General features: G+C 39.0%; 2 protein-coding genes across 2 annotated transcripts in view; one reads left to right on the forward strand and one right to left on the reverse strand.

Moving 5' to 3' along the window:
- The window catches only part of ksr (kinase suppressor of ras), a 37,756-nt gene extending 21,308 nt beyond the window's left edge, over positions 1 to 16,448 (reverse strand). Inside the window, exons 1-10 of the mRNA XM_074100337.1 lie at positions 16,171 to 16,448; positions 11,848 to 11,985; positions 10,544 to 10,682; positions 9,373 to 9,519; positions 8,222 to 8,351; positions 6,868 to 7,014; positions 5,964 to 5,970; positions 4,967 to 5,145; positions 3,070 to 3,152; positions 137 to 255 (exon numbers count right to left, since the gene is read on the reverse strand). Coding sequence (XP_073956438.1) covers positions 137 to 255; positions 3,070 to 3,152; positions 4,967 to 5,145; positions 5,964 to 5,970; positions 6,868 to 7,014; positions 8,222 to 8,351; positions 9,373 to 9,519; positions 10,544 to 10,682; positions 11,848 to 11,985; positions 16,171 to 16,335 — 1,254 coding nt within the window. The 5' untranslated portion in view covers positions 16,336 to 16,448. The remainder of the gene's footprint in view (positions 1 to 136; positions 256 to 3,069; positions 3,153 to 4,966; positions 5,146 to 5,963; positions 5,971 to 6,867; positions 7,015 to 8,221; positions 8,352 to 9,372; positions 9,520 to 10,543; positions 10,683 to 11,847; positions 11,986 to 16,170) is intronic.
- A 335-nt stretch (positions 16,449 to 16,783) lies between these two features.
- LOC141436786 (protein turtle homolog A) overlaps positions 16,784 to 19,095 on the forward strand; it is a 62,473-nt gene continuing 60,161 nt past the window's right edge. The window contains exons 1-2 of the mRNA XM_074099836.1: positions 16,784 to 17,006; positions 17,089 to 17,243. Coding sequence (XP_073955937.1) covers positions 16,958 to 17,006; positions 17,089 to 17,243 — 204 coding nt within the window. The 5' untranslated portion in view covers positions 16,784 to 16,957. The remainder of the gene's footprint in view (positions 17,007 to 17,088; positions 17,244 to 19,095) is intronic.

Genomic DNA, 19,095 nt, shown 5'->3' on the forward strand with positions numbered 1-19,095 from the left:
GACTAATTGTATAACCAAATTCTTAAACTTTTGAGCAAAAACTTTTGTTAATGGCGTAGAATAGTGTTCAGATATGTTTGATTGAATTTGCTCAAAAGTTTAAGACCTAGTCTGTAAGCGAGTATTGCTGACTGACCGGATAGGGCGTCGGCATGGGCGGGGCGTGGCGACGCCGCGGCCGGTGCGCCAGCGACGACAGGAAGGATCCACGCCCCGCGCCCCCGCCACCCGGCGACCCGCACCCGATGTAGCCGCCTGGGAACAAAAGGTACTTATATATAGCTAGACTAAAGCCTTCCTAAAGCCCAGTTTAGACGTGTAAAATCGTGCAAGTTGCATTACATATGTTAACTGGAAGAGATCCCTTTAAGGGATAAGTTCGCCTTTGTACATCTCTTTCTCTTGTTAATTGTAATTTTTATGTTTTATGTACAATAAAGAGTTACAATACAATACATAGCGGTGCTCAATTAACCCTTTTTCAGACCCTGTGAATTTAGATATGCTACCACAAAATGAATCATAATTTCATATTGCTTACCTATGAGTGATTAATTTAAAAAGGAATAGTAATTTGTAATGACTTCAATTGATTTTGTACCATATTGTAACTCGAGGAAGGTATATTAAGCAAGACAATATTTGTGCAAGTATTTTGGATGGCGAACAATTTTTTGATTTGCATCCTCTTTGCTATCGGTGGCTGGTTGGCGCAAGTCCTTTGCCGCGCGCCTTCGATCGTAATAAAAAGGCGGCAGTCAGCCAGACTTCAAAAAAACTCTTGGCGGATATATATTATTGCGGTTGTGCTCGGTTTTGTAAAATAAATATTAATTGTGATTGTAGACATTGTAAATAGTTATGTGTGTAAATAATAACAAACTTTATACGCCTAAAAACTAGCTAGTGAAGTGGCGGTGCGGACTATTGCGGCTTTACGGACTTTAGCGAGCGTCATACATCGAAGTCGGTTACATTGAGGTATGTTTTTCATGAATTGTTCTCTAGACATAATGCTGCACAGAAGAGCAAATAAGCCACGGCCTTGGTAGCAGTCACTATTCGAAGGTTTATTAAACAATATTTATGTATATATATATATATGTGGTCGTTATATGCAATAACCTAGTGCGGCCGAATGTGCAATAGAATGTACACAATAAGTTCAAGGGAATTAGGAATCTATGACAATGTAACAAAGTAAAAATTCTTTTGTTTTTCTATTGTTTAACACCATGGCAGTTTGACGGCAGTTTGACTTTATTCTCGAAATTAGATTCTAATTGCTTTGTCATTTTTCTTCATAATATTTACCGGGTGTGGCCTGTAATATGAGCAAATAATTAAAACATAGATCATACTCCTCAAACTGAACCACATTAGTTCAGCGACTTTTAAAAATAATTAGTCTTTTAACTTTTATCACACTTTTAAGTTTATTCGAAGAAGCAATGTAAAGCGAAATGCTTCATATTTGTAGCGTGACAGGCGACGTCAGTTGTGTTCTAGGCGTACATTGACAGCAGTATTTAATTTGTATGAAAAAAGGAAAATTCCAAGACTCCATTATTTTAAAAAGTCGCTGAACTAATGTTTAAATTTTATGGTCGTGTTGCAGGCCACACCCGTTATATGGTGGGCTTCAGGAGGCAATGCCTGTAAAAGGAATAACCACTTCATAATCGTCTCTTTACGGCCTCGCCATTTATTGCAACTTGCGTGATCTTTCATTCTTTGAAATTTACCACGAGCTTTACGGTGAAGGAAAACATCGTGAGGAAACCTGCACAAACCTGCGAAGCAATTCAATGGTGTGTGTGAAGTTCCCAATCCGCACTGGGCCCGCGTGGGAACTATGGCCCAAGCCCTCTTGTTCTGAGAGGAGGCCTGTGCCCAGCAGTGGGATGTATATAGGCTGGGATGGGATGGATGATCTTTCATGCAGGCCTAAACTGAGCTTAAGATTCTCTTCTAAGTTGCTAAACTGAGTACACTCTTGACAAAGTGGTCGTGGTCGTGGAATGAAGATCAGCACTGAACCTGCATCACGACTTTCTTGGGAAGTTATTGTGGTGCGAGTTCAAGAAGCATGAAAATACCGGGTTTAGGAACCTCATCATCATTCCAGCCTATATACGTCCCACTGCTGGGCACAGGCCTCCTCTCAGAACAAGAGGGCTTGGGCCATAGTTACCACGCGGGCCCAGTGCGGATTGGGAACTTCACACGCACCATTGAATTGCTTCACAGGTTTGTGCAGGTTTCCTCACGATGTTTTCCTTCACCGCAAAGCTCGTGGTAAATTTCAAATGTAATTCCGCACATGAATTTCGAAAAACTCAGAGGTGCGAGCCGGGGTTTGAACCCACGACCCTCTGTTTGAGAGGCGATAGGTCAAACCACTAGGCCACCACGGCTTTTTTAACCTACACCCCTCCTGGGGGTTTAGGAACCTACAATCGGGATATGCCAGCTGTTTTTTAAAAGCGACAAAGTATTCGACAGATCAGAGAGATGACACGCTGCACAACTTCAAAGTTCAATATCTCAAAAGCGGCGGAACCGAATTTGATAAAACATATTTAAGAACCATCGCTAGAAAACCTGATTTCAAATAAAAAAAAATCTCATTCACATCGGTCCACCCGTTTACGAGCTACGGTGCCACAGACAGACACACAGATACACAGAAAAACAGACACACATAGCGGTCAAACAAACACCCCTCTTTTTGCATCGGGGGTTAAAAACTGTCCGACGCGGCTCTTGTAGCCCTACTCTAGAACACCATAATATGTGCATTTATCCTCAGTATTTAATAAAAATAATATATTACTAGCTTTTGCCCGAAGCTCCGCCCGCGTGGTATTCGGTTATCGCGCGCTGTTCCCTCGGGAACTGTGCATTTTTTCGGGATAAAAAGTAGCCTATGTCACTCGGGCCCATAAACTATCTCTATGCCAAAAATCACGTCGATCCGTCGCTCCGTTGTGGCGTGAAAGACAGACAAACACACAAACACACTTCAGCATTTATAATATTAATATGGATAATATTAGTATGAATTACCGTCTTTGTGAACTTTCTCTTTAAAAGCGTTAACGAACTCGGGCGGTAAACCGCACGACGGAGGAACTTTACTTTCGCAGTCTCTGCAACAAAAAACACAAGGTAAGTTTAGGACGCTTCGACAAGCTTTCACAAGCACAAGCGGGGGCGTTTGGATAGGCTTGCGTGAGCTTGCCAGAGCTTGCCGCTGACCCAGGCCAGTGTCGGAAACAACTTCGAGGTCCACGTTTGCCTGTCTGAAGTACAACACTTGCAAGCGTGTAGATGGAATGAGGGATATCGCGTATGAATTCGCCGCTAGAGGCGCTAGTGTAGCGTGAGGTCTCCGAAATGTCAAATCTCATAGTTTTTGAGTGAGCTACGCGGGTTTATTTATAATTTGAATAATTTTGTGAATATTTTGCAATATCTGTAATAATTATGGCAAATATGCGTTCCGGGGCAATGAATGTCTGTGTTTTGAGACAGTTTTGTCTTTCGGAAACCTTTGTCCTCCCTTTTTTCCGAACAAAACGGGGACTATGCAATACTGTGGCATGCTCGATATTTTTATGGTACGGTTTTAAGGTGTATTAAATATAATTTTAATCTAAACTTTGTTTTCACGCCCGTAATAACAGACTTTGAAAACCATACTTAAAAACCTCACGCAACAGTGCGCCATCTAGTGAGACAAAAAACGATAGCCCTCATTGAAATTTATAAAGGCCAGCGTCTAGACATTTCCCAAGTCTCGGCAAGCGTGTAAATGTAGCTTTAAGGGATCTACCCACTACACCGTATCATGCCATGACCGTAATAAGAACGTGTCAGGAACGGAATGTCAAACGCATAAATAACACGCCACGGCGACGGTTGGTTAGGAAACGGTCGAGTAGGCATAGCATACTTATGTCATACTTCTCAATACAAAGAATATATTTTTGTCTCACACGTTGCTATTACGGTCATGGTATGATACGGGTTGCACCTTGTTTTGCCTAACAACTTTTTGTCTATTTTCGGATTGCCTAATTTTAGATAAACTAATATTACTTAACTTAATGGCTCATTTTCCCGAATTTTCATCTTATTGACAGTAATTTTGTATACAACTTAACTACTTTACATAATATTGTTTCGCCTAATTTTATATCATCTAATTTTCATTTTGTATAAACTTATTTCGTATACTGTTTGACTGACATAATTATTTTTCGTCTAACATAAGTTCGGTTCAGGCGCTTCGCCGGCCGCTACCGCAGCACGTTCGCTACGCTCGCTCGGCTCGCGCGCTGTTGTGGTCGCAGTTCTAATCGTAGTAAAAAAGGCTATTCGACTAAGTAATGATTAGTTAAAATAAGAATCGACAAAGTGAGTTTTAAATAAAATAATATATATTTTTTATTTTATTTTTTTTATTTGACTGGATGGAAAACGAGCAAATGGGTCTCCTGATGGTAAGAGATCACCACCGCCCATAAACATCTGCAACACAAGGGGTACTGCACACGCGTTGCCAACCTAGAGGCCTAAGATGGGATACCTCACGTGCCAGTAATTTCACCGGCTGTCTTACTCTCCACGCCGAAACACAACAGTGCAAGCACTGCTGCTTCACGGCAGGATTAGCGAGCAAGATGGTGGTAGCAATCCGGCCGGACCTTGCACAAGGTCCTACCACCTGCAAAATACCACCATAATATATATATTCGACAATACCAGTTATGAAAATGATCATTTAGAAAAAATTAAAATTCGATAGAATAATAATTTACTTTAGACAAACAATTAATTATAGTAAAAGTTGTTAGACAAATTTAAATTAGGCAAAAAAAAAATTAGACAAGTCAAGGGAATTCCTATGATACGGTGTAATGGGTGTACCTTTAGGGCGCTGCGACGTGACATTACTGACCTGTGGCACTTGAACTTGCACTCCTTGCACTTGAGGCCCGAGCCGAAGAGCATCTGTTTGTCGCAGTAGTCGCAGGTGGCGATCATGTTGAACGTCTTGGCGAAGCGGTGCGCGATGTCGTGCGCCATGCAGCGGCCCACGGGCGTGCGCGGCGAGCGCGGCGCCGCGCCCAGCGCCGCCTGGGAACAACACAATACGGTGTACTACCAATTATTTGAGGTGTCCCGATCTCATCAGCAGCCAACCTCTCGAGCAAAGCCATTGTATTCTATTGTGCCCTCAACCGCATAATACTCAGTTTAATATGAACGGAAATATAAAATAAAATAGTTCATTGAAATAACGACTTTATTGTCCACAGCAGAAAGCGCACTTTAAAATAAATACACGTTCGCAGATAAAAAGAGACCTGAAATGTATATTTCAGAACTAAATTATTGTTATTATTATTTTAAAATTTATGACGGTGGAAGCATTCTAAACTTCCACTGAACGTATATATAGTTAGTGTTTAGTATTGTAACTAAGGGACCCCATACATCCCTGTATTTCTTTAATTATTATTTTTTGTATTTTTTTCTTTAATTGTATAATATAGTTTTTAAGTATTTTATTTGTAATTATATTTTTATGCAAAAATGACTTTCTGCCAAGTTTCTTGCGGCGCAATCTTCTTGGCAATGAAGGTCTTTCCGAAAGCGCTAGTAGTTTAAAAAAATGACGTGTAAAAGTGCCCATTGCGGCCTATTTACTGAATAAATCATTTGAATTTGAATTTGAATACTTTTCCATGAGGCTAATTGTCTAATACGCATTCAATTTTGAAAAACATTATCTGCCAACAAAGTTTTATTTAAAATGATTTCTCTATCCTCCTGACTCCCAGTGTCCTTTAAAAAGGACATTGGGCGTTTGAAGTTTGAACATTAAACTTTACGTCAATGACATAAAGTTTAATGTTCATAAATCAAAAATGTGTTTCGTACAGCTCCTCCACTTCCACGCTGTAAGAACACAGACACATCATACACCACACAACGCTTATCGAACGCGCGTTTCGAACTCAAATAAAGTTCATCATCAAGGAAAATAAAAGGTTGCAAATGACATTATTTGCAGTAATGCTTTTCTTCGGAATTGAAGTGAAAACTGAGAATTTTATTGTTGATAAAACTCACTTTACCCTCGACTTGACTATCTACAATCGCCTGCGGTTCGGAGCAAAAAAAAACATCTCGTGAAAAATGACGCATTTTGATCTAGTACTTTTCCATGTTGGTTTTGGTGGCTTTCTAACTCGCCTTAGAGAGGCCTTTACCCAGCAGTGGGATATTACCACAGGCTAGTAAAATAGTAGATTATTGTCGTGGCCTGGAAGTAGGCAATTGCTGGCTGAGTATGAGTATTAAACGGACGAGCTTGCGAGTCCGTTTAACTAATACGAAGCCAGCAATTGCTATTCCAGCCGAGACTAATATAAAGCTTTTCTCAAAAATGGTGACTAATTCTGACATAGAATAAACTTTTTCTCAAAAACTATTATAAAATTTAATTTTATTCCAATATTTTTCTTATGCTTTCCCGCCTTTTTTCATTAAAAATAAATTGCAGGTGTATTTTTCCGACGAAAACACCACAAGCTATTTCACACCCAATAGAAAAAGTCCGGAGTTCCAACAAAATATCTGATACCGGCCATTAGACTTGGCTGTATACGACTTGTGCCAACATTTCCATGGCCTTTTTAACTTTAAAAAAAAGGGACGGATTGCAGGCGCGCTAATTCATTATTGTCGAGCTAGCGCGCCTGCAATCTTTTTAACTTTTTAATATGTAAAGAATAATGTCAACTTTTACGGACATTTTTGAGAAAAAAAAGTTTAGACGGTGGTCGTACTTACGGTGTGATTGTTATGCGGGTCGCGGAGCGGGGTGTGCGGGTGCGAGCGCGGGCGGGGTCGGGCTCGTGCGGCGACGCGGGCGGGGACTCCGCCGCCGGGCCGCTCTCCGCGTCCGCCGCCCCCGCCGCCGACGACTGGCTGTTGTCGCTGCCACAGATAATAACACGTTATTTTAGTCAAATATACAAGTAATAATAGGTATATTATTATTATTTAGTGTTTTATTGTGTGGCAATAAACAAAAAGACTATTTCAGACCAACAAAAGTCCATATTATTTGTTAGTAGGTATTGGTCTTACAATCTAGTGTTAGTCGATTTATTATTATTATTCTTCATTATTATTATTATTGTTTCAGACTTGTACATTGATTAATTAATTTAGAATTTAGGATTGTAAATTTAGGAATCTAAATTAAATTACGAGAGAGAGTTTACATACATTCATACATATTAATAGGGTAAATCGTCAATTACTGGCCATCTTACAATAAAATGAATTCTGGTCACCACCTATAGAAATAATTCATTCTCAGTATAACCACCACCAGACCACTGATTGATGTTTTACCCTATTAATGAATAGGTAATTGCTAGTTGATTATCGGTTAAAAAAAACTGCCTGAGCATTGGAGCAGAGCGAGGCAGCAGAGCCGTAAGCGAAATAAAAATCCACCAATAGAAATTAACAAAAATCTCCTCATCAGTGGACAGTGAGTCGGTAATTAGCTTAAAAATTCATAAAAAAACCATTTAGCGGAGTAAGTTAGAGGAGCGCTACCCAGCGGGGCGGAGAAACAAGCGCGAGTGGGGATGCTGGGAAGCTCCGCGAATAGAAAAACAATCCGCAAGTCCGCTTCGTATTACTATCTCGCTGTCTCGCCTATGGATAGGCACAGTATTACAACCCATATATATTTAGAATGGGCTAATTATTCGCTTTCATTTGATACCCATATTGTTACAATACAAAATATTTTTTTCATTCCTCCGCCATCTTGAAATATTATATAGCCTATGTCACTCCGACAGTTATGACAAATCCAATGATACCTCATATGCTAAAATCCGTCTAGACATTTACCCCCTTATTCATAAACGACAGTCAAACCTATTTTAGTTAAAATGCTGCTAAAATTCGTTTGTCCTTATCTGTCACTTCGACATATGTATTTGTTAGAAAGGGACAAAGCATTTGTTAGTTAACATAGGCTTGTTAAGTTTTATGAATAAGGGGGTTAGGCTGCAGCGAGGACCAAAGAAATGGACATACATACTTACATACATATATACATACGCTCGAAAAACATAACCCTCCTTCGGGCAGTCGGGTAATAAATTAAGTATAAACATACCTCAGATCGGAAGCATCGGGTTTGACGGAAAGTTGCGATTCGTGCGAGCGCGACTTGGTGAGCGACGCCGGCGCCGGCAAGTGCGAGTTTTGCTTGCGCTTGCTGACCGGCGTCGTGGGGGATTTGCCGCCTGGAAACAGAAAAACAGCATGTTAATGAGGGCTATCGTTTTTTGTCTTTCTAGATGGCGCCACTGTTGCGTGAGGTTTTTAAGTGTGGCTTTCAGTCTGTTATTACGGGCGTGAAAACAAAGTTAAAATTAAAATCATATTTAATACACCTTAAAACCGTACCATAAAAATATCGAGCAACCACAGTGTTGCGTAGTCCCGTTTTGTTCGGGAAAAAAGGGAGGGCAAAAGTTTCCGAAAGACAAAACTGTCTCAAAACACAGACATTCATTGCCCCGTAACGCATAATTGCTATAATTAATTTCAGGTAATGCAAAATATTCACAAAATTATTCTAATTATAAATAAGCCCGCGTAGCTCACCCAAAAACTATAAGATTTGACATTTCGGACACCTCACGCTACACTAGCGCCTCTAGCGGCGAATTCATTTTTTTGCCTTTGTGCTACTAATGTCATGTTGACATCTCATACTTTTGTCTACGAAATCATAGTGAAATCATTCATTAAAAAGTTCCACCCTGGGTCATGATTCAATTTGTTCGATTGTACTATTTGTATCTAGAAATATTTGTCTATTTCAATTTAAAATTGCAAAAAAGTACACGGAAGCGCTCAGTCCAAATTACTAAAACGATCCACTGAAATATTCCAGATAAATTTAATAATTATAACACAAGCGTATTTTAGTCACAGAGCCACGCAACGAGCTACAGAGATGCTCACAGTTTTTTTGCGGGATAGAATGCAGAACACCCGATTCAATAAATTATCTGTGGCCTGCTAAGGCTGATGATATTAGATTATTAGATTAGCAAAAGATATATTTTGTTTATATGATAGGGGGAAAAAGAGCAGGCGGGTCACCTGATGAAAAGTAAAGGTCAATTTAAAATTGTGGTATTGGTAAGACAAGGGCAGAGATTGGAGCAGAGCTGAAGAAAGATCTGTGGCGCCGTGTGCCAGGCCTGTCCAGGAGCACACCGACAGCCTGACGATGATGATGATGAGATGACTTACTCTTCCTTGGCGTGGCGTGGTCGGGCTCGCTGGGCACGGAGCCGCGCGGGTGCCGCGCGCGTCCCCGCGGCGAGCCGCGCGCGTGCCGCTCCCACGAGTCCCAGTACAGCTGCATCTCTGCCGCCGCCTCGCCCCTCGCTAGGGCGTCTGAATAGACAATTTTTTTTAACTGGATGGCAAACAAGTGGGTCTCCTGATGGTAAGAGATCACCACCGCCCATAAACATCTGCAACACCAGGGGTATTGCAGACGCGTTGCCGACCTAGAGGCCTAAGATGGGATACCTCACGTGCCAGTAATTTCACCGGCTGTCTTACTCTCCACGCCAAAACACAACAGTGCAAGCACTGCTGCTTCACGGCAGGATTAGCGAGCACGATGGTGGTAGCAATCCGGGCGGACTATGCACAAGGAAGGTTCTACCACCTGCATAAAAAAAAATGTTTATTCTGCAATAAAAATAAAGTACCTGTGCGACCGAGCTTTGCTCGGGCTAAAACTCGATAATAAGCGTTTTCTCAGAGATAAGACCAAGCTAGATCAATTTGTCATCCCCAAAACCCCCCACATACCAAATTTCACCGAAATCGTTGGAGCCGTTTCTCAGATTCTATATATATTATACATACAAGATATATATAGGTACAAAAATTGCTTGTTAAATAAAAGATATTAGGTAGATAGATACAGTTACACGAGTAATAAAATAACTTTAGAACCGAAATGCTTGGCAGCCCAACAGTGCTGTATTACGGCACTACATGGCTTATTTTCAGCTGCTACAGATTCTAATCAAAGTTAAAACTTTACTTTTCAAATAAGTTTTAAAGGAATTTCAACATTACTTTTGTTTTAGTCTACCAGATGCTTTGGAAATACCATACAAAAGCCTAATTCGGCTACAGCGACTGCTAAACCATTGGACGACACTACTATATAATAGCCAACTTTATTCGAAAAACAGTGCTCAGACAGTGCCAGCATGTACTACGGTTCTTACTGTTTGTGATAATGATAAAGGGAAAAAAAACTTCTTACATGCTCTGTTGGCAGGTCATGTTGATTGTATATTTGCTCTCGTGTGGTACACCCTTAGCGATACGGTCAGCTCATAACTGGGCTTGCCGACCGTGGATACACGCGCGTCACGGCACGTATGTAGGTACTCACCGGTGTAGGTCCGCAGACGGTGCATGGCGCGACACAGTCGCTTGACCTCCTCGTCGCGCGCGTTGGCCAGGAACGCGCGTAACTCATGGTCGGAGCGCTCGCGCAGCGACTCCAGCGTCGACACGCGATTGCATACCGCCTGGGGAACGATACACAAGTTTTTTTTTCTCAAAAATGTCCGTAAAAGTCTACATTATTCCTTACATACGAGTATCAGAAGGCTAAGTGCATAGTTTATGGTCAGCGAGAAATTAAAAAGTTAAAAAGATTGCAGGCGCGCTAGCTCGACAATAATTTATTATTGTCCAGTCTTAAACTTTTTTTAAAGTGAAAACGGCCAGGGAAATGTTGGCACAAGTCGTATACAGCCAACTCAACTGGCTGCTATAGTTATTTTGTTGGAACTCCAGACTTTTTTATTGGATCTGAAACAGCTTGTGGTGTCTTCGGTGGAAAAATACACCTGCTGTTTTTTTTTAATGAAAAAAGGCGGGACAGCATGAAAAATTTTATTGGAATAAAATTAAATGTCATAAAATATTTTGTTGACTTTTGTTGGTTTATTCTTATTTATTTTTTTCCTTCGCCACTTTTGAGAAAAGCTTTATATTAGTCTCGGCTGGAATAGCAATTACTGGCTACGTATTAGTTCTCATACTCAGCCAGCAATTGCCTACTTCCAGGCCACGACAATAATCTACTATTACATCATGATCATATCAGCCGTAGGGATTTACTGTCATTCATGCATTATTTAAATCTGACCCATATTTACGTCAGCAGAACGGGACAGGTCAATAACAGTTTTTTTTTTATTATGAGAGGGAGGCAAACGGATCGAAATAATTATAACCCAAAGGGCGTTTTTCCATTTTTTTTTTGATTAGCCTATTTTTGTGTCCCACTGCTGGGCAAAGGCCTCTCCTCTCTTGCTCCACTCCTGCCTATCAAAGGCGAGCTCCCGCCATCCCACATTATAGGCATCTAAGTCGTCCCTCCATCTCCTCTTCGGTCTACCTCTATTACGGTATCCGTCACTAGGTTTTTCCATTAGCTGCAAAAAAATATGAAAATGTATGGCTCGCTTTTTCACTTACCGGCAAACTTACCACTCGGTGCCGGCCCGGCAAAACTGCTTGTTGTATTCAATTGTGCTGAAGTCCGTGTCAGTACTGCACCACTCACCGGGCGTAAACCGGCATCGACACCGGCGCAGTGGAAAAACGAAGCCCCGATGCCGTGCCCGTGCCGGGCCGGCTAATGGAACAACGCCCAAAGGATCCCTAGTCGCAGACCCTGGTTACCTGGATAGCCTCAGCGCTGAGCCCAACGACGCGCAACCACTGCGGCAGGCACGGCACGTCCCCGAGCGCCCGCTGCAGCTCATCCTCGAAGCGCGCCTTGATCACCAGCTGCCGCGAGAAGTGCTTCAGGAGTTTACCCTGGAGACCAAGCAGTTGATGGTGAGATGGTGACGCTAATCCCCCGTTTCACCATCTATTGATTAATTTTACTTGACAGATAAATGTGGCTGACGTCTCTGTTTGTTTCGTCCGAATAGACTGAGACGGCATCACATTTATCCGTCAAATAAAATTAATTATTGGATGGTGAAACAGCCCCTAACTCAGCGTTTCTTAACCAATTCGGGTCTGGTATTATACTAAAATAAATGTCTGACGTCAATTTTAGTCGTGCAATATTAAAACTCTTTAGGGTACATGCAGTCGCTAGCAGCGATAAATCTGGTCAGGTGACCCCACTTTGAACGCGACTCAAAAAGTAGCGTCAAGTCGCCGCGCGAGCAGCAGCGACAAGATGGCTTTTTTCAGGAATGTTCTTGGTCTTGAAAGCTGATTTCTTAATCTCATTTAGTAGCAGTCGTGGCAGTGGTACAAATAAAAGAAATTGGAGTGAATGAAAAAAAAAATAACAGTGTTTTTGCCGAAACTGAAGACGTTTTTTTTTTCAGCAATAAAGCTCAACATTCTCAGATTTATCGCTACATGTCACGTGACCAGATTTGACACTGGAAACGAGCGTCGAGCGATTTCATGGGGCCCCACCTTTATTGTACAAAATAAGTAAACAAACACAATTGACAATATTAAAGATCATAGAAGACTTATGAGAAAACATTAAAGACAAAAAAAAAAAACTATTCAATGCTGAAGCAGGAATGTGCAATGCTGGTCTTGTGTCAGTCAATCAGTTAATATATCGTGAATCGCCAGCCAAAAGGGTTAACAATGAGAGCTTTAACCAGAAAAGCTGATATATTGCATGAAAGCCTTCTTAAGTAGATAGCGCCAGCAAGCCAGGGTAGGGCAAGAAGAGTGGTTGCTGTAGACGCCAGGTGGCACTCGTGTGCCAATTTCCAGTCTCCATTGCAAATTAAAATTTTAATGGTGTAGACAATCTCGCTCTATCTTAATGAAGGGCTAGAGCCAGTGCTGTATGTGAACAAGGAATAACAGGAGTTTTTGGAATTCCCATAGGATGGTAAATTCTATAAAATATACATGTATTCTAGGGAGTGAAACTGTGGGCCTCAGCTAGTTATCCATACTAATATTATAAATGCGAAAGCGTGTGTGTTTGTATGTTTGTCCGTCTTTCACGTCGAAATGGAGCGACGGATCGACGTGATTTTTCGCATAGAGATGGAGATGGTTTATGGGCCACACATAGGCTACTTTTTATCCCGGAAAAACGCAGTTCCCGAGGGAACAGCGCGCAATAACCGAATTCCACGCGGGCGAAGCCACAGGAAAAAGCTAGTAATATAATAAATAAATATTCAAACATTAAAATTTATTTATTGATAAGTCATTTTCTTTATTTATACCTTTTGATTTCTGATTATTAACAATTCAAAATTGTGATACCGGTACTGCAATGAGAGGTTAAACCATATGTAATTTTAGTTTTCCTTTAGTAAAAAGATGAACAATACTTAGCTGTACATATTGTACCTATTAAATATAAAAAAATACTAGCTAATCAACCTTAATAAAATAAATAAATAAATATCATGGGACAATTCACACCAATTGACCTAGTCCCAAAGTAAGCTTAGCAAAGCTTGTGTTATGGGTACTAAGCAACGGATAAATATATTTATATAGAATTAATTAATGAATATATTCATAGGTAATTCACTGTAGCAACACTTAATTTTCATAATTATGTTATGGCAACACCAACTGAAAGATATTCAACTTTTATCATGAATTAGAAAGCAGCAAGTTGCTTATGAACTGAAGCAGAACATGATAATGCATTATTCATCTTAGAGAAAGTGGATAACTGTGACTTGTCTTCCAAAGCAACATATTTAGCAATAGCTGAAGCTTCTGGCCAAATAGAGAGCCCCACATGTACAGTCAAGTGCAAAAATAAGTATCTATTCGAACCACTCAAAAATATGTTACTATGGCCTTATTGCGTCGGAACAAGAGTCTGTGGTACTTATTTTTGAAACTGAATAAGTTCATTTTTTTACACTTGACTGGACATACAGTTAAGGAAACTTAACCTTTTCATAATCAATTTCGCTAAGATTTTTTTAGAAAATGTATGGGATGTTGACATGACATTAGTAGCACAAAGATTCCACACTGATCTATTTTCCTTGACTGTACTTGTACAAAAGTGGCCAACAAATGGGTCACTTGAACCAAACAGTCCGTAGTTTGACAGGATTAACAGTTTTGCAATTCTTAAAATCTTCAACAAAACCAAAGAGATGACAGGGATTTGAATTATTTATTTATCTAATTTATTATTAAAAATGTTTAAGGTTGGCTTTACCAAGTTCATACCTAAGTGCCATCCATGAATACATGTGATTTTGTCAAAATTAGACATTAATGACATTGTAATAAGAACCATGGCACGCATTATCGTGAATGACTCTACCTATAGAGTTATGTATACATATTGTAAGTGTTATAATTGCTAACACATACTGCTTGTTCTAGCTCATATCATAAGCAAGTAATTTCACTTTTAATGCATGCTTTTTGTCAACTGTACTTCTTTTCTTGGCTGTACTTGCATTAACACTCAATTGACACATCCTATAGTCCTAGCACACTTTATAAAGGTGAAATTAAGCCATAATAATGATCCAACATAGAATACAATACAATACAAGTATTCCTTATTGCACACCACAAGTCAGTCAAAAAAAAGTATATAGACAGACACATAAATTCAACATAAATATGAGAAACAAATTGTTCAGTGAAAACTTTTTGACTTAGGGTGGTGAATCTTGTTTAGAACTTAGCACTCCACTTGTTAAAAACAATCAGGAGCCAGGAGGATCTGTAAACAAATATCTTTAGCATTGTACTCTATATTTACTCTATATGTATTTTTAATATCTTATGATACCATCTCAATTTTTGTGGAATAGACAAAGAACATTCCAAGATAGGCTCTTGCCCATCCTTGACAGCATTATGGAGGTTGAATATTGTATCAATTTATGTAGTCTCAATTTGAAAAAAGCTAGTAATGTAAGCACTATACTTAAAATGCTTAGGTAATTAACTAAATGTAAACAAACTTCAGCTGCCAGATTTGGTACATTCAAGCATTTTAAAAGTTTTACTTATCAATTGTAATACAAACTAGACTAGTGTATTTCAATACAGAAATGTAAATGTTTAAATAGTTCAATATTTAAGACACAAAGTGACATTGTTTTGTTTACATTTAGTTAAATACCTATCCAAACCAAGTGTAGATAGCAAGTAATAAACATGCAAATAAAAAGGAAAAATTACAATGCAAAAGTGTGTTTAAGTTCAGAAGTGGGGGCTTGTGATTGTCACTTCTAAGTAAAAAGCCTGAAAACACGCGGAAATTAATATAACATCTTTAACACATATACAAACATTTATTATTCACTAGCTGTTGCCAGCGGCTTCACCCCCATTGTAATTTTTCTTTCATAAAAATCTTCTCTTGATAATAACAAATTACAAAAAAGAATTAGCAAAATTGGTCCAGCCATTCCCAAGTTTTGTGTTTAGCAACACATTTTATGATTCATTTTTATTTATATAGATAATCAAATGTGATCCCCTATCAGAATCTAATAATAAAACCTCAACCATTAAAATGTTGGTATATGATTTGTATTTTTTATAGCTGTGTTTTATCATGCTACTCTCATTACCCATTACAATCATAAAAAACCAAACTTTACAATGTCATAGTAGTACTACAAAATTATAAGTGATATGTGTTATCACATCTGAGATGTAATGCCTAAATAATCTTATCAGCAACTCTAGAGATAGGTCATTGCATTCCTTACTTTTTTTAACAATTTTTAATTAAAGTATCAAGACTCAATATTGTTAGAATGAACAACAATTACCATAGGTTCAGTAAACCTAAGAGTATCTATATTTTTTAGGGACCTGTGGTGTTTAGTGGTTTATAAACAGGTCAGGGCTACGCTCAAGGCAACTGGGAGCGCGGTGCGGCCTCTTTCTACGTCAGCATTGAACTTTTCACTATAGGCCTTGAGAGCCGATGTCCTTGAGTCCCGGGTCCCAATACGCTCAAGGGCAGAGCGCCCGTAGCAACCAGAGCTGTAAGCCACCCACCTCCAGCGTCCGGATCTCCTGCTGCGTCAGTTCTGCACTCGTCGAGCATTGTGTCCTCAAACCCTCCAGTCTATCAGCTGAAACGTCGATCATGGACTGGATAGTCTCTACCATCTCGACTGCATCACGAGCTCTCTTTATTTCGCATCCGCTCTCTGCTTCCATTACAAATATCACAGCACTATGCACAATCTACTAGTCACTACTTATAATAAAAAAACACTTTAAACATTTTAAAAAATGATTATAGAAAACATTGCAGTGTTGTATTGCCGATACGCGGCCATATCCGTAGAAAATCTATATTTTTGTCTATGCGCTGTCAAGTGTCAAGCCGCGGATTGATAGTTTTGACAGTTGTCATTTCGCTTGTTGCAATACCAATTGGTTCACTTTATAGCTAATCTTGCAATTATTGCTTACAGTAATTCTATCCTGTCTAAAATATTCTTTTTTTATTATCATTATGTTTTTTAGTAAAGAACTCTGGAAAAGAACACTACTCTTTTTTCACATGATCACTAGATGGCGTTCAAAGTCGGAGAAAGAACTGTCAAATAAAATGTGTCTATGTTTGTTGGGATTATTTATTTTTTTAGTCTATGACTTTTATCAATGCAGTGAGGACGTTTGTTGTGAGATTTGTTTCCTATTTTTCGCCTTCCGTCGTTTTATTAAATTCTGTGTAATGTAAATAATTAGATAACTTTTAAAATATTTTTTACTTTACAATAAGTAGACCCTGAATATTTATTTTTGTTAGGTACTTAGATGTAGGCTCAGTAGAATGTTTCTCGAGCGCCTACTGTTTTGCGTGTTCTGCCTTGGAATAGAAGGTAACTATATTATATGGTCTGTTAGGATTCGATTGAAAGGAAAGATAAATTGTTTTTTTATAACGAGTGTTGTTTTGTGAAGTGGTGGTCCAAGGGCTGGCCGAAGAAGCAGCACTGCGCGAGGTGGCTGTGGATAAGGGCACCAACGTGACTATTCCGTGCGGCGGGCTGCTCACGCTGCCCACCCCTAACGTCCAATGGGTCTACAAAGGCAACCGAACCCACCATGAAGTCCTGGTAAGCCCTGAACTGTACCCTGCTTATTATGTAAGAATCTTATAAGAATTACACAATTTAATTTATTTCTAAATATTCATGCTTTATTTATGAACATAATTATGTTTATTGTATCATTCAATACCTTTAATAATATTGTGTGTTAATTTTTTACACTTTTACACAGATTTTTATGTAGCTATTTTGTAGAATTTATTCACAGCACCTAGTTACCTATTTTTTTTATGATTTAATATAAAAGTGAGTGGTGACTGCACTTTATCAATTTAAACAAATTTAAGTAACATTAATTATCAAAATCCTGATGGAGCCATTGTTTACCAATTTTTTATTGAACCAATTTACTTTACATTCATCATGTGTAGTATAGTAACTATAGACAGGTCTCATTATTGAAAAAACAAATCAGCTGAATTTTGATTTATGCCTGCTAAATTTATATAAGTAACTAAAGACCTGGCCCTAATGTAATAAAAGTTACTTACAAGTGCTACAATTCTACATAATTGTTAAGTTTTACATACAATAAAAAAACAGCCAAGAGCGTGTAGGACACGCCCAAGATAGGGTTCCGCAGCCATTACGAAAAATAATCAAGTAGGTAATATTTTTCTAAGGATTTCATATTTTGTACGGAATCTTCCAAGTTTAGGTATATTTTACACCTTGGGCTGCTATTTAATCTTAAACCACGAATAATTCTCAAGCAATATAGCCGTTATAATTTTCCCTGAAAATTTGCTATAGGTACTTACTACCATCCTGATTTTTTTCAAATTTTTCCACCTAACATATTTTAGAGGGGGGGGCTCGATTTTAATTTAAATTTGCACTTTAAAGTTGAATATTTCGCAAACAGATTACCGAGTCGAAAAATTGACCAGGCAACCCCCCAATGGTTTTAAAAGACCTATCCAATGATACCCCACACTATAGGGTTAGTAGAAAAAAAAATTACCCACTTTACGTCCTTAGGAGGTACCCTAAAAAAAAGATTTTTGTATTTTTTATTTTACCACTTTGTCAGCGTGACTGATATGTATATTCATGCCAAATTACAGCTTTCTAGTATTACTGGCGTCTGAGCTTAGCGGCGGACAGACAGAAGGACAGACATGGCAAAACTGTAAGGGTTCCTAGTTGACTATGGAACCCTAAAAAGTGACAAAGTATAATTGTAGCACTGGTAACTTTTATTAAATAGGGACTTCAGTATACATTGATAAATAGTCTCTAATCTTGTTATTATCAATTATGTTTCAAACAAGCACTTTCTAAAATTTAATAAACAACATATGTACCAAGATATAATTCTTATTCCACAGCTATGAATGAGCAACTACTTATTTATTCACCTGTGTAAACCCACCATGTGAATAATGATTTTAAATTTCTATTTACATTCCCATTCATAGCATGTATAAAATATGTTAAACATGACTTGGGCCCAGCCTATGTTTTTGCCAGAATTTTGGCAGCTGTTCAACAACTGTACAAACTTGTAGATGTTCCATTTCTTATTGATAAAATTCTATACTTATTTATTGAATCAGGCGTTACTTTGCGGAGGTCCATATCAATGAACTAAAATAATTTCCTTGCTCACCCGCGACCTTACGATAGCTAAGCTTATGCAAAATATGCGTGTTCATGCAGTTCCTCCACCTCCACACTGTAAGAACACACACAAATCACACAAACCCATCTATCACCACCACCACACTACACTGACGCGTTTCGAACTCAACCAGAGCTCATCTTCAGAGTGACACAACATACGTGATGGTGGTACGTATGTGGGTACTTGGGGAGTTAAAGTGACAAGTTAAAACGGTGGTTGTGGTTCGTTAGT

Source organism: Choristoneura fumiferana, chromosome 17, assembly GCF_025370935.1.
Source record: "Choristoneura fumiferana chromosome 17, NRCan_CFum_1, whole genome shotgun sequence".
Taxonomy (NCBI): domain Eukaryota; kingdom Metazoa; phylum Arthropoda; class Insecta; order Lepidoptera; family Tortricidae; genus Choristoneura; species Choristoneura fumiferana.